The following is a 14,301-nucleotide window of genomic DNA, read 5'->3' on the forward strand; positions in this document are numbered from 1 at the left end:
AATGGCTGAGTCTTGAAGAACTTAAGAAACAGTTGCAAATATTGATCATACAGCTTTTGGTGTTTGTACTGTTAATCTTCAATTAAACTTTCCCAACCAAATCCCAAATCTGATTCTCTTGGATTCAAAAAACCTATCAATCTCAAATACAAACAAAAATTGCTGGGAATACCACAGATGGTAACATGGTTAACATTTCTAGTTTAAAACCTTTCTTAGGAAAGGAAAAAGTTAGAGATCAAAGTTGCAGAGAAGGGGGCAACAGAGAGAACAAAGGGAATATTGATGACAGGGCAGAAATTTCAAGAGACTAAATGACAAGTGGCAATGGTACTGGCTGAGGCGGAATGGTCATTAGTCTTTCCTGTTTGTATTAGGATGGATATGACCCTATAACATTAACTCAATTGAAGAAATAAAAATTCAAAGTCTCCACTTATCAGAGATGCTGGAAGTTTAACTAACTTTCCATCAGTTGCAGAAGTGCAAAACCCAAAATCTGCAGCTGAGCAAGAACATAACCACCCTTAAAACCTGAAGATTCTTCTGCATTCTCTATCTTGGATTCTTTCTTGAAGTTCAGTATTCACATTTCCTAGAGTGAATGACTATGATTGGTTTTAGACTGTAAGGACGAAGTGACAACAGGTGATACATGGTGCTGATTGCTTCTGTTGCCTGAGAATTCTGCTCCACTCTGTGATGACAGCAGAAAAAACAGTAGTATTATACTGTCACATGATCATGAATTTAATGAGTGAATGAGTTTAATATGTTAATGACAATACTAACTCCGAACTCTGGAGTCAAAACCCTGAATCAGAGCTCATGTAGAAGATCTTGCATCAACCTGATTACTAATGTGTCAATATATGATACACTGGATGATGATGATGATGATGATGCTGATGAGATTTTGGCATGATTCCAATCTCAGTTAGATCACCCTACACAGTCATCAATATAGTTGAGAGCTTTTTAAAAAAAGGGAGGATTTTTACTTAGTTATTGAAATAATAACCAGGTGCTTAACTTGGAGCTTTGGTAGCATAGTGATTATTTTACATGATTAGTAATATGGAGAACTGGAAACATTAGTCCTAATTCCACCACTGCAGTTGAGAAATTTACATTTGATTCATTGTCAATCAATACAGAAATACAAGGTAATTAACAATTTGAAACTACTTGATTACATAATCCAATTTAATTTCCTTATGTCCTTTAAGAGAGGAATATCCCTTCATTATCTACTCTGTCCTAAATGCAACATTAGGTCCTCAAACAATGGTCAACTCCTAACTTCCCTCTGAAATGGGCTCACTAGCCACACAGTTCAAGAGTAAAAGGGATAAGCAATAAGTATTGACTTGGAAAGTGATATTGCCAGTGAATAAGTTAATAAAAAATAAACAAATTCACTATTTGTATATTTTTCCACAAGCTTTGTCAAGAACACAGACCTGGAACAGATTCCCTATCTTGCAAGTGGTTAAGCATAAGAGGAAAATAAATTCTTCATAAGATTTGGGAAGGGAAAGGGAAGATAATAAAATTAAACAAAGTTAAACTGGCCACTTTAGAATATATATAGATACAGCTTGAGAGTGATACCGTTCCAGGCGGCATTCTTACTGGTACATGAAGGAAGAACTTAGACAGCACCTACAGAACTTTAGCAAAAGTCAACAGTTTAGAAGAGAAAAGGAAAAGGAGGAGGAAATTAAAAGTTTTACCTTTCTGAAATGGGGTGGAGGAAAATATACATTTTAAAATTTAATTGGGCAGTCAAATAGTTTTCATTCACTGAATTTATTTAATTTCAACTTACCACTTTGAATTCCAAACAAATATAAACCAGTGGGTTGTTGTGCTGATGTAGGTGAATTCTGAAGTTGATTCATGGTCCCATGGGGGTGAAAAAGTGTATTTTGTTGCTGGCCTGATCCAGGTGTGTTGTTTTGAAGGACAGATACATTATTTTGAGGATTAAACACATTAGACTGCTGTATCTCTTGTTGATTCATGTTATTCTGTAATGCAGACATTGAAGTTTGAGAAATGAACAGTGTCGCCTGCTGATTTTGAGTGCCCCCTGAATTTTGAACAAGCTGCATTTGAGGTTGACCATGAAAAACTGATGACTGTTTTTGATCTCCCTGAGGCGTCCCACTATTTTGAAGTGAAGCAGTCTGATTTTGGAATTGTATAGATGATTGCTGGTCTTGATTAACTGACACCATATTAGGCTGAGAATGAAAAAGGGTTTGGTTTTGCTGCTCCTGAGAAGCCAGATTTGTATTCATTGCAGGTATAGAACTCTGAGAGTTGAAAAGAATGTTCTGCTGCTGCTGTTCCTGGGAAGTTATACTGTTATTTATTGAATTCTGAGAATTAAAAAGAACATTCTGAGGTTGGTCTTGAGGTGAAGTGCTGTTGTGAAGTGCAGCTATCGAATGTTGGGTCTGAAAGATAGATGCTTGCTGATTTTGTGGAGAAGTATTAGCTTGAGAAGAGGATAAGGTCACTTGATGTTGAAAAAGGTTCTGTTGCTGTTGTTGCTGCTGTTCTTGAGAAATCATTGTATTCTGAATCTGAGACATTTGTGTCTGCGTCTGAAAGACATTCACAGATTGTTGCTCAGGATTGCTTGAACTCTGGAGTGTTGGAATTGTACTCTGTGGTGAATAAAAGCTGACCTGTTGCTTTTCCTGTGAAATACTGTTACTTTGAAGTGAAGGCAAAGAGTTTGGAGAAAGAAAAAGAGTGCCTTGTTGCTGATCTTGGGCAATTGATGAGCCTTGGAGAACTGCCAATGAGCCTTGAGAATGAAATATTGCTGACTGTACTTGATCTTGGGAAGCAGCAGTGTTCTGATGTTGCAAGACATTGTTTGGGCAGTGAAAGAGCCCAGTCTGTGAATGGGATGCATTTTGAACTTGATTGAGAGAGTTTTGTGGATGGAATAGTTCTGACGATGGGTGAGATTGTTGCAGGAAGTTTCCAGTTTGTGCAGACATCATTTCTCCACTCTGCTGAAAAATCCCAGTTGGTTGTGAGGAGCCACCAGTTTTCACATGCATCAACCCATCTGAATTTGAAAATAAGGTTACTTGAGGCTGATTTTCTCCAGTTTGCTGCATCTGTACAATTGATTCAAACATATCAGTTTGCCTCTGGTTTGGCTGCACTGAGGTGTCTTCCACAGCAACCATAGAATTAGAGCACTGAAAGACATTTGGCGAAGATGTTTGTTGTTGTGGGTTTCCTGTGTTTTCATTCCCTTCTACTGTTGTAGAGGCTGAAAACAAAGCACTGTGTGATATCTGATGCTGATTTCCATCACTGGATTGCAAACTAGACATAACATGAGTAGTTTGCTGAAAAATATCAGATTGTTGGAGGTTTCCATTTAAAGGGGATTGATACAACTCTGACTGCAGCTGCCCTGGTCCTTGACAAATATTCCGTTGCATTCCCAACATCATGCTTGTTGGGGACTCCAGCACCTGTTGAGTTGACAATGAATTCTCAGGTCCAGAAAGAACACTTTCAGATCTAGGAAGGGTTCCATTATCTGAATTTGAGAACAGATCTTGAGGGAGGTTGCTCTGCATAGTATTTACTTGGCGGAACATCCCTGTGTTTATTTGCTTTTGCACCTGTTCCACAGGTTGCTGTATCGACTCAGATGGGCTGGATCCAGTAAATAAAACAGAGGCCAATTGCTGCTGAGAAGCCTCCAAACTCTGTTGAACGAGACTTACATTGCCACTTCTGCCATTTTCAGAATTCGTCTGGAAGTTTCCTGGTTGCAAAGACTGCAAAGCACTTTGCAACTGTGATGCATTGCTGCTTTGTTGGAAGATATTGGCTGAATGTTCCTGTAGTGCCTGGGCCTGTGACTGCTGTTGCTGCTTCTGCTGCTTTTGCTGCTGCAGAGCTGATTCAGGCATCTGGGATAAGGAAATCTTAGATACATCTAATGGTAACATTTCTCTTGGTTGTACCTCTCTTGAATCTAACAACATGCCAGCATTGTGAAACTGGGCTGGTTGCTGCAGCAAACCTTCGTTATTCTGGACCTGGGTGGTACATTCTGATGCCTGAAACGGGCATGGCTGAGAAATGTCTTGCTTCCGTACAGCAGATAAGGCATCTGTGCTTGGAAACACACTTGACTGAATTTGCTGGTGCTGATCACTGTCTCCTCCTTTCCTGGAGGCAGATCCAGAGAATGAAGGCCCAGTTGTAATGCTTGATGAGATTTCCAAAGATTGCTGTCCAGCTCCCATCTCTTGATTCTTAACAGGAGAAAAGTAAACAAGAAACTAAATCAGAGCAATATTGAGATCATAACTATATATTATAGTCTTTGTGCCATATGTTTTAAAAGCTTGAAATTCCTTCCTTGAATGGTGGAGCAGACTCGTTGGGCCAGATAGTCTAATTCTGCTCCTATGTCTTATGTTCTAGGATGGTCTTCCAAAACAATAAAATGCGTATTTAGAAAACTATCCTGAAAACACTGAATAAATACTCTGCTTTACTGGTATAAACTAGACTGGCTATTCCATCCCAATCTATGTGATATTCAAAATTGTCCATTACATCACTCTACCTAATCTCTACATTCACTAACACTTTGTAGAAGCTACCATAAGGACTTATACACCAGGGCCATTCTTAATTCCATTTATAATCTTAAATCCATTTATATTTCTTAATTCTTGAATTTTCCCTGTCTACTAATTTCTACTATTAAGTATACTTCTATCCTCTGTTTACCACACCATTCATTCTCCAGTACTTTCCCAGTCTTTCATGCCCAATTTAGCTGCAAGACATTTACTGTAGAAATAAGTTTCAGTAATTGCTACAGTTTATGCTGCAAGTTGAATTTGCAGCTGCAATTCATTTAGTTTCTCTTTGAATAGAGAATGTTTAACTGCCTATAAATCCTTGTTTAATGTTCCTGTAAGCTATTCTTGATTTCACATGGTTTAATTTTTTTTACATTCTATCTTTTCTTTAATCTACAAGAAAGGGAAATAGTTTCCTATTTAGCTGCAATAAGGGGAAGCCTAATTGAATCCCATAAATTTGATCTTTTGTTTATTAGACCAACCACCCCATTGTCCCAGTTACTAATTTGTAGTCCTCCACAAGTACCACATTGTGCTTCATACAGAACAGTCCATATCAAAACTATTTTTTTTATTTTTAAAATTTATTTTATCTCTCTCTATTGTAAAACTATAATATGCTTTCTCTCTTCCCACCTCGTTGGGCAGTTGCCTATTCAGGATGTTGTGGTCAGAATTTTAGTGGTCATTCTGAGAGGCTTAATTCAAATTGTCGTATCAGTTTATACAATGGGTAGGTACAGTTTTGTAGATCTTCTGATCCCTTAGTTTACACCATTCACCAAAACAACTCGTTAGTGATTTCTGCATTTATTGACAGATGCTCCCAAAATCTGGGGAAAACTGTCTTTTAACCCCAATAGCAACATACCCCCACCCAATCCCACCCAACTTTATATTGTTGAGGATCCGAATGATTGAGCCTGAAAATACTGAAGAAGAATTGAAGTAATGGGACCCTGGCAAAGACTTTTGTATCTTCTTTAGATACAGGTGAGGTACTGGAAGACCTGATGGTGGCTAACATTGTGCCTTTATTTAAGGGCTGAAACAGCATTAGTATACAGAAAGAATAGTAAAAGTTCAAAACATTTTCATAAATGTTAAAAGATGCTAATTTTAAATTTGATGAATTTTATAACCAGAAGTATTAAAGGATATGGGCAGACATGGATTTAGACAGTAGATAAGCCGTGATTCCATTTGTCTACATAACAGACAAGGTATTAAAAGGCTAACTTTCACTGGCATGTTTCTAATTGCTACTGCCAGAAGACTCACACATTCATGGTCAGCCAGATATAACCAAAGTTAATAACAAAAAAACTTTAACCACACAGTAACACACATAAAAGTTGCTGGTGAACACAGCAGGCCAGGCAGCATCTCTAGGAAGAGGTACAGTTGACGTTTCCGGCCAAGACCCTTCGTCAGGACTAACTGAAAGAAGAGCTAGTAAGAGATTTGAAAGTGGGGGGGGAGGGGGAGATCCGAACTGATAGGAGAAGACAGGAGGGGGAGGGATGGAGCCAAGAGCTGGACAGTTGATTGGCAAAAGGGATATGAGAGGATCATGGGACAGGAGGCCTAGGAAGAAAGAAAAGGAGGAGGGGGGAAAAACCCAGAGGATGGGCAAGTGGTATATTGAGAGGGACAGAGGGAGAAAAAGAATATGCGTATATAAATAAATATCGGATGGGGTACGAGGCGGAGGTGAGGCATTAGCAGAAGTTTGAGAAGTCGATGTTCATGCCATCAGGTTGGAGGCTACCCAGACGGAATATAAGGTGTTGTTCCTCCAACCTGAGTGTGGCTTTATCTTTACAGTAGAGGAGGCCGTGGATAGACATATCAGAATGGGAATGGGACGTGGAATTAAAATTTGTGGCCACTGGGAGATCCTGCTTTCTCTGGCGGACAGAGCATAGATGTTCAGCGAAACAATCTCCCAGTCTGCATCGGGTCTCGCCAATATATAGAAGGCCACATCGGGAGCACCGGACGCAGTATATCACACCAGCCGACTCACAGGTGAAGTGTCGCCTCACCTGGAAGAACTGTCTGGGGCCCTGAATGGTGGTGAGGGAGGAAGTGTAAAGGTATGTGTAGCACTTGTTCTGCTTACAAGGATAAGTGCCAGGAGGGAGATCGGTGGGAACAAGGATGAGTGCCAGGAATTTTAAGTTTGGTCTGGGTAGCCTCCAACCTGATGGCATGAACATTGACTTCTCAAAGTTCCGCTTATGCCCCATCTCCCCCTCGTACCCCATCCGATATTTATTTATATACACACATTCTTTTTCTCTCTCTCCTTTTTCTCCCTCTGTCCCTCTCACTATACCCCTTGCCCATCCTCTGGGTTCCCCCCTCCCCCTTTTCTTTCTCCCTAGGCCTCCTGTCCCATGATCCTCTCATATCCCTTTTGCCAATCAACTGTCCAGCTCTTGGCTCTATCCCTCCTCCTCCTGTCTTCTCCTATCACATCGGATCTCCCCCTCCCCCTTTCAAATCTCTTACTAGCTCTTCTTTCAGTTAGTCCTGACGAAGGGTCTCGGCCCGAAACGTCGACTGTACCTCTTCCTAGAGATGCTGCCTGGCCTGCTCCGTTCACCAGCAACTTTTATGTGTGTTGATTGAAATTCCAGCATCTGCAGATTTCCTCGTGTTTGCATTTAGCCACACAGTGGCAGATCTTGCTACCAAAAAGTAACACATTTCAAAATTAGAAGCTGATGATTGACAAAAATACAAATAACATGAAAAATATAGAAGATATAGAAATCATATGAACATGAAGTCAAGAATAATGATGAAGAAGCTAGTATCATTGGAGGTGCTACCACTGAAAATTGCAACAGGGAGTACATAACCATAAGGATATAATAGAGTGGTGTTTTATTTTGCTTATAAAAATACCACAAAATATGTATTTCTGACTGTTGAAACAAAAGATGATACTTTAAAGACTGTAGATGGTGTCTGATTCGATACCACATCCATTGAAATGGCTTCCTCATTCTTTACCACAACAGATGGCAGAAGGGGTGGCAGCAAGGCTTTGGGAAGATTTTGTTCATCTGGATTACAGCCTGTGACTTTTGCTGCTGCAGCTAAAAAAAAGAAGCACAAGTTATCAAATTTCTGCCACAAAAACCCCCGAACTTTAGTAACATGTTTACACATAAGAAAAAATTTGCACACATCAATTTCATTGATAGTAAATCAAATTTATATTTCTTGTGCATACTCACATGATATTTGCTTTTCTTAATAGAATGCAATTTAGTTCAGGGGAATGTGGTAATATTGGGATCATTATCTTTATTACTAAAACTTTTATACGAACTTGATTTTAATCCTGTACTGCTCCATTTTATTAAGATCATAAGTGAGCCAAATCTGATATTTTCAGCTTGATCTTCACATGTTCCTTTCTGTGATGTCTATCCAAGAAATCCAATGTTATTCTGAATATCAACCATCTTTTAAAATTTTTCTATTTAATAGGTGATCTGCCCTTATATTTTTTCTACACTAGCACAAGACTTCATACTTTACATTATATTCCATTTGACATATCCTTGCTCATTCACTTCACCTGTCCATGTCTCTCTGTATATTATCTACAGCCCACATTGCTATTCAGATTGTTCTCATTCATCTCCCCCTACATACACCACCTCCACACGGATCAACTTTCATTGTTGAATTTTATGACCCTTCTCTTAGCCAACAATAAAGTAATCAGGATCATATTTTCTTTATCTCCACTTTATTGTAAAAATTCCCTTTATCTTCTCCTCTGCAACCTAAAACATGTTTGTTTTATTCCATTTTCTGGTTCTGTTTCTCTCTCCACTGGTACTGCCTGCCATGCTAGGGACTTTTAGACCTATTCTGGACTCTTTAGGAATCAACACCCACCTTGAAGTGCAATGAAAGTGGTGTGAGAGAGAAGGATGGAGAAGAGGGAAGAGGGAGAAAGAGGGGAAAGGTAGGGAGAAAAGTTTCTGATGAAAGGTTATCAAGTTGAAACTTAAATCTGCTTCCCCTCTCCAGATGCTGATGCCTGATCTCTTGTCTACTTCTAGCATATTTTGTTTTTATTTCAGTGGACAAAGTAAGTCACCAAGAATAGGATTGGGAAACTCAAAAGATGGAACTTGGGAGGGTAACAAGCTATTAATTCTGGGCCCCCAACACAGAAAAGCTTAAGAATCTCTGCTACAGAGAACAACTATAGTAACATTATTGACTAATAATCTCCCTCATTTCCTGTTGATTACATTAAAAAATATTAGTCAACTGACCTACACTGAGAAGCAATTAATTTTATATGCATCATGGCTTTCCAGGTAATCATAAATGGTATCCTAGCTCAAGGGCATAACAGTGATAGCTATTATGATTTTATGATTGTGTTACTAACAGCAAAAGCTGCTTGAAGATTTCAAACACATAACTGATCAAGAAAAAAACTTCTGACCAGTATACTTGTCACTTACTGAAATATGCCACAGCCCACAAAAAGAAGCATCAACATTTATCAGAATAGTAATTATGAAGAGATTTTCCAATTCTTTGTCTTCATAAGTGTATACTGTACAACATGAAAGGCTAAATTTACAGTTAAAATCCATATTCCAGCTAATTTGGCATACATGTGCTTATAACAACAGAATTTATGTTAACAATCAGCTTCAATAATGGTAAAAAGTGAGATCTTCAAAGGGACATAGTTGTTTTTTGTATGTGAATCACTAAAAGCCAAAATGAAAATGCAGCAAATTAGGAAAGCAAATGATTTGTTTGCCTTTATTTCAAGAGAATTTAAGAATGAGAGAAAATATGTCTTAATGCACTTTTATAAACCTTTAATGAGACTACATTTTTTTGTTTCCTCATCTAAAGGAGGATATAGTTGCTAAGGGCCACAGTCTCAAAATAGAGGACAGGCCTTTTAGCACAGTACAGCACAGGAATAGGTCCTTCGGCCCACGATATCTGCGCTGAACATGATGATATAAATCTCTTTGCCCTGTACATGATCCATATCCAACCAATTCCCTGCATATTCATGCATCTATCTAACAGCATCTTAAGCACCACTATCATAACTGCTATAATAATGCATAATTCCACCTATACCCCTAGAAGCACATTCCATACACCTCCTACGATCTGTAAAAAACCCTTGCTCCACACATCTCCTTTAAACTTGACCCCTCTTACCTTAAATGGATGTCCTCTTGTACTTAACAGTTCCACTCAGGGAAAAAGATTCTGACTGTCTATCCCACCTTTCTCTCCTAAATTAAAACATCTATCAAGTCTCTCTTCAGCCTCTGACACTAGGGATTGCAATCAGAGTTTGGTCAATCTCCCCTCATAGTTCACAACCTCTAATTCAGGCAGCATCTTAGTTAACCCAGGAAACCTCTTTTGTAACTCTTTTCAAAACTTCCAAATCCTTTCTTTCAATATGGTGACCAGAATCACAGTTACAGTGTGGCCTAATCGAAGTTTTAAAAAGCTGTAACATAAATTCCTTTTATACTCAATGCCTGGACTAAAGAAGGCAAGCAAGCCATGCTCTTATCTGCCTGTGTGGTCATTTTCACGGAGATATGGATTGAACACCAAGAATCCTCTGTGAATCATTGCTATTAAGGGTCCTGGATTAACTGTATACATATTCTCACCCAATTTCACAAACAACAGAACCCCAGCACCAAATACTATGGAAAACCATTTCAGTCAGAATAACACCCTTCCACCTCTACTCTCTCTAAGACAATTCTGCAGCCGAACTATCAAATCACTATGGAACCAGGCATTTTAATCTTCTGGATCAGCCTACAATAAAAGACCTTGTCAAATGCCTTACCATCCATGTAGACAACATCCATTGCCCTACCCCCATCAATCATCTCTGTCACACCTTCAAAACGCCCAATCATGGGAACAGGAGATTGCTGGGGCCTTGATTAAGAGTCTTATATCCTCACTAGCAACAGTGGAGAGTAGCCAATGTTGTTCATTTGTTCAAGAAGGGAAATAAGGATAATCCAGGGAACTGTAGGCTGGATAGCCTCATAAAACTGATTATCAATATGTACATTAACATGCCCTGCACTAAACTCACTATCGTCCATGTCCTTATCCTTGGTTAATATTGACATAATATATTGAGTTAGTACCTCACTCATATCTTCTGACTTTAAGCATAAATTCCCTTCTTTATCCTTGAGGATTGAAATTAAAAGAAATTTATTTCCACAGAAAATGGCAAATCTTTGGAGATTTTGAAGCCTCAGTTATTGAGTTAATTTGAAACAGAGATTAACAGACTTCTGAGTTTTAAGGGAATTAGAGTTTATGGAGAAACCGCAGGAAAATGATGTGGAGGTAGATCAGCTACAATCCTGGTGAATAGCAGAGCAGACCAGGGACCAGCTGGCCTACTCCTGCTATTTCTTATTTTAAAAACAATTGTCAAGTGAAATAAAGGTCTATTTGGAGTATTTTGCAAGTCTGCTGGTTGCAAAATTGATAAATTGTAGAAAAAAGAAAAGCTAGCATTTATATAGAACCTTCTGTATTCCTTTCAGGATGTTATGGAGCATATTACCACTAATAATGGACTTTTGAAGGTGAAGGAATGGTAATGTGCTTTGCAAAGCCCTCGCATATACCAATGTGATAATCTCTTAGTCCCAACGACAGAGTTTGCAATTCTTGATCTCCTATTAGGGAATGAGATAGGGCGTGCAACCAAAGTTTGTATAGGGGAGTACTTCGCATTCAGTGATCATCGTGCCATTAGTTTCAAGGTAATTATGGAAACTGATAGACCTGATCCTTGGGATGAGATTCTAAATTGGAGAAAGACCAATTCTGATTGCATCAGAAAGGATCTAGCAAATGTGGACTGGGACAGACTGTTTTCTGGCAAAGATGTACCTGGTAAGTGTGAGGCTTTCAAAAGTGAAATTTTGAGAGTACAAAGCTTGTATTTCCTGTCATAATAAAAGGAAAGGATACCAGGTTTAGAGAACCTTGGTTTGAGAGATGTTGAAACCCTGGTTAAGGAAAAAAAATCAAGGAGGTGCATAGTAGGTATAGGTAGGTAGAAACAAATGAGGATCTTGAAGAATATAAGAAATAAAATCAGTAGGGCCAAAAGAAGGTATGAAGTTGTTCTAGCAGTCAAGGTGAAGAAGAATCTATCAGATATGTTAAGAGCAAAAAGATTGCGAGGGACCTTTTCTCACGGTTACCATCAGGTAGGAGGTACAGAAGCCTGAAGGCACGCACTCAGCAATTAAGAAACAGCTTCGTCCCCTCTGCCACCCAATTCCTCAATGGACGTTAAACCCTTGGACACTACCTCACTTTTAAAAAAATATACAGTATTTGTTTTTTTGTACAATTTTTAATCTATTCAATATACATATACTGTAATTTATTTATTATCATTATTATATATTTTTTTTCTTCTATATTATGTATTGCATTGAACTGCTACTGCTAAGTTAACAAATCTCACAACACATGCCAGTGATAATAAACCTGATTCTGATTCTGACAAAATTGGTCTTTTGGAAGGTCATAGTAGTAATCTATGTGTACAGCCAAAAGAGAGAGGGGAGATATTAAATGGTTTTTTGCATCTGCTTTACTCAGGAGATGGGACACAGAATCTATAGAAGTGAGGCAAAACAGCAGTGAGATCATGGACCCTGTACACATGACAGAGGAGGAGGAGTTTGCTGTCTTGAGGCAAATCAGGGTAGACAAATCCTCAAGGCCTGACAAGGTATTCTCTCGGACCCTACAGGAGGCAAATGCAGAAATTGCTGGGTTCCTAGTAGAGATACTTAAATCACCCTTAGCAACAAGTGAGGTACCAGAGGATTAGAGGGTAGCTAATGTTGTTCCCTTGCTTAGAAAGCCTGACATTAATAGAGGGAGAGTTAGTGGAAGGTATTCTAAAGGAATCGTACAGTATATGAGTATTTGGACAGACAGGGATTGATTAGGGATAGTCAGCATGGCTTTATGTGTAGAAGGTCATGTTTAACCAATGTTAGCAATCGACCATTCGGCAGGACTCAGCCCCAAAACGTTGACTGAACTCTTTTCCATAGATGCTGCCTGGCCTGCTGAGTTCCTCCAGCATTTTGTGCGTGTTGCTTGGAATTCCAGCATCTGCAGATTTTCTCTTGTTCCTAACTAATCTTATTGAGTTTCACGAAGATGTTACCAGCAAAATTGATGAAGGCAAGGCAGTAGATGTTGTCTACATGGACTTCTGTGAGGCATTTGACAAGGTCTGGCTGAGAGGCTGGCCAAGAAAGTGCAGTTGCTTGGCATTCAAGATGAGGTAGTAAACTGGATTAGACATTGGCTTTGTGGGAAAAGGCTGAGGGTGGTAATAGATGGTTGCCTCGCTGACTGGAGGCCTGTGACTAGTGGAATGCCGCATGGATTGGTGTTGGGTCCACTGTTGTTTGTCATCTGTATCAATGATTTGGATGATATTGTGGTAGTTAACTGGATAGACAAGTTAGCAGGTGACACCTAGATTGGGGGTGTAGTGGACAGTGAGGAAGACTATCAAAGCTTGCAGTGGTATCTGGACCAGCTGGAAAAATGGGCTGAAAAATGGCAGATGCAATTTAATGCAGACATGTGTGAGGTGTTGCACTTTGGGAGGACTAACCTGGGTGGATCTTACACAGTGAGCGGTAGAGCACTGCAGAGTGCAGTAGAACAAAAGGATCGTAGAATACAGGTCCATTTGTGTCATAGGTAGGCAGGGTCGTAAGGAAAGCTTTTGGCACATTGGCTTTCAAAAATCAATGTGCTGAGTACAGGAGTTGGGATGTCAGGTTGAAGTTGTATAAGATGTTGATGAGGCCTAATTTGGAGTATTATGTAGTGTTTTGGTGACGTGCTCACAGGAAAGATGTAAATAAGATTGAAAGAGTAGAGAGAAAATTTACAAGGATGTTGCCAAGCCTAGAGGACCTGAGTTATAAGGAAAGATTGAAGAGATTAAGGTTTGCATTCCTCGGAACATAGAAGATTGAGAGGAGAGTGGATAGAGATACACAAAATTATGAGGGCTATAGATAGGGTTAATGCAACAGGCTTTTTCCACTGAGGTTGGGTGAGACTGCAACCAAAGGTCATGGGTTATCAGTGAAAGGTGAAAAGTTTAAAGCGAACATGAGGAGAAACGTCTTCACTCAGAGGGTCTTGGGAGTGTGAAATGAGCTGCCAGCATACAAGCTCAATTTCACTGTTTAAAAGAAGTTTGGATAGGTACATGGATGGTAGGGTACAGAGGGCTATGATCCCAGTGATCCCCGTGCAGGTTGATGGGAGTAAGTAGCTTAAGTGGTTTCAGCATGGACTAGATACGCTGAAATGTCTGATTCTGTGCTGTACTTCTTTATAACTTTAAGTCCCTACAGAGCAATATGAGGACTGCCGAAAGGATCATCAAGGTCTCTCTTCCACCATCAGCGATATTTATCAGAAACAATGCATATGCAGGGCCCTTAACGTTGTCAATGATCCCTCCCATCTATCCAACAATCCATTGGACCCTCTACCATCAGGAAGGAGATACCATAGCATTAAGTCA

The 14,301-nt window shown here is 39.4% G+C and overlaps 1 protein-coding gene across 3 annotated transcripts in view; it reads right to left on the reverse strand.

Annotated features, from left to right (window-relative positions):
- nfat5b (nuclear factor of activated T cells 5b) overlaps positions 1 to 14,301 on the reverse strand; it is a 204,900-nt gene that overhangs the window by 16,026 nt on the left and 174,573 nt on the right. For 2 of the 3 annotated variants that reach the window (XR_010020321.1, XM_063067097.1), the window contains exons 11-12: positions 7,563 to 7,756; positions 1,832 to 4,304 (exon numbers count right to left, since the gene is read on the reverse strand). Coding sequence is in view for 2 of the 3 variants with exons in the window: in XM_063067097.1 (XP_062923167.1) it covers positions 1,832 to 4,304; positions 7,563 to 7,756 (2,667 nt within the window). In the remaining variant the exon portion in view is untranslated. The remainder of the gene's footprint in view (positions 1 to 1,831; positions 4,305 to 7,562; positions 7,757 to 14,301) is intronic. The other variant, XM_063067098.1, reaches the window with a different exon arrangement.

Source organism: Mobula hypostoma, chromosome 14, assembly GCF_963921235.1.
Source record: "Mobula hypostoma chromosome 14, sMobHyp1.1, whole genome shotgun sequence".
NCBI lineage: Eukaryota > Metazoa > Chordata > Chondrichthyes > Myliobatiformes > Myliobatidae > Mobula > Mobula hypostoma.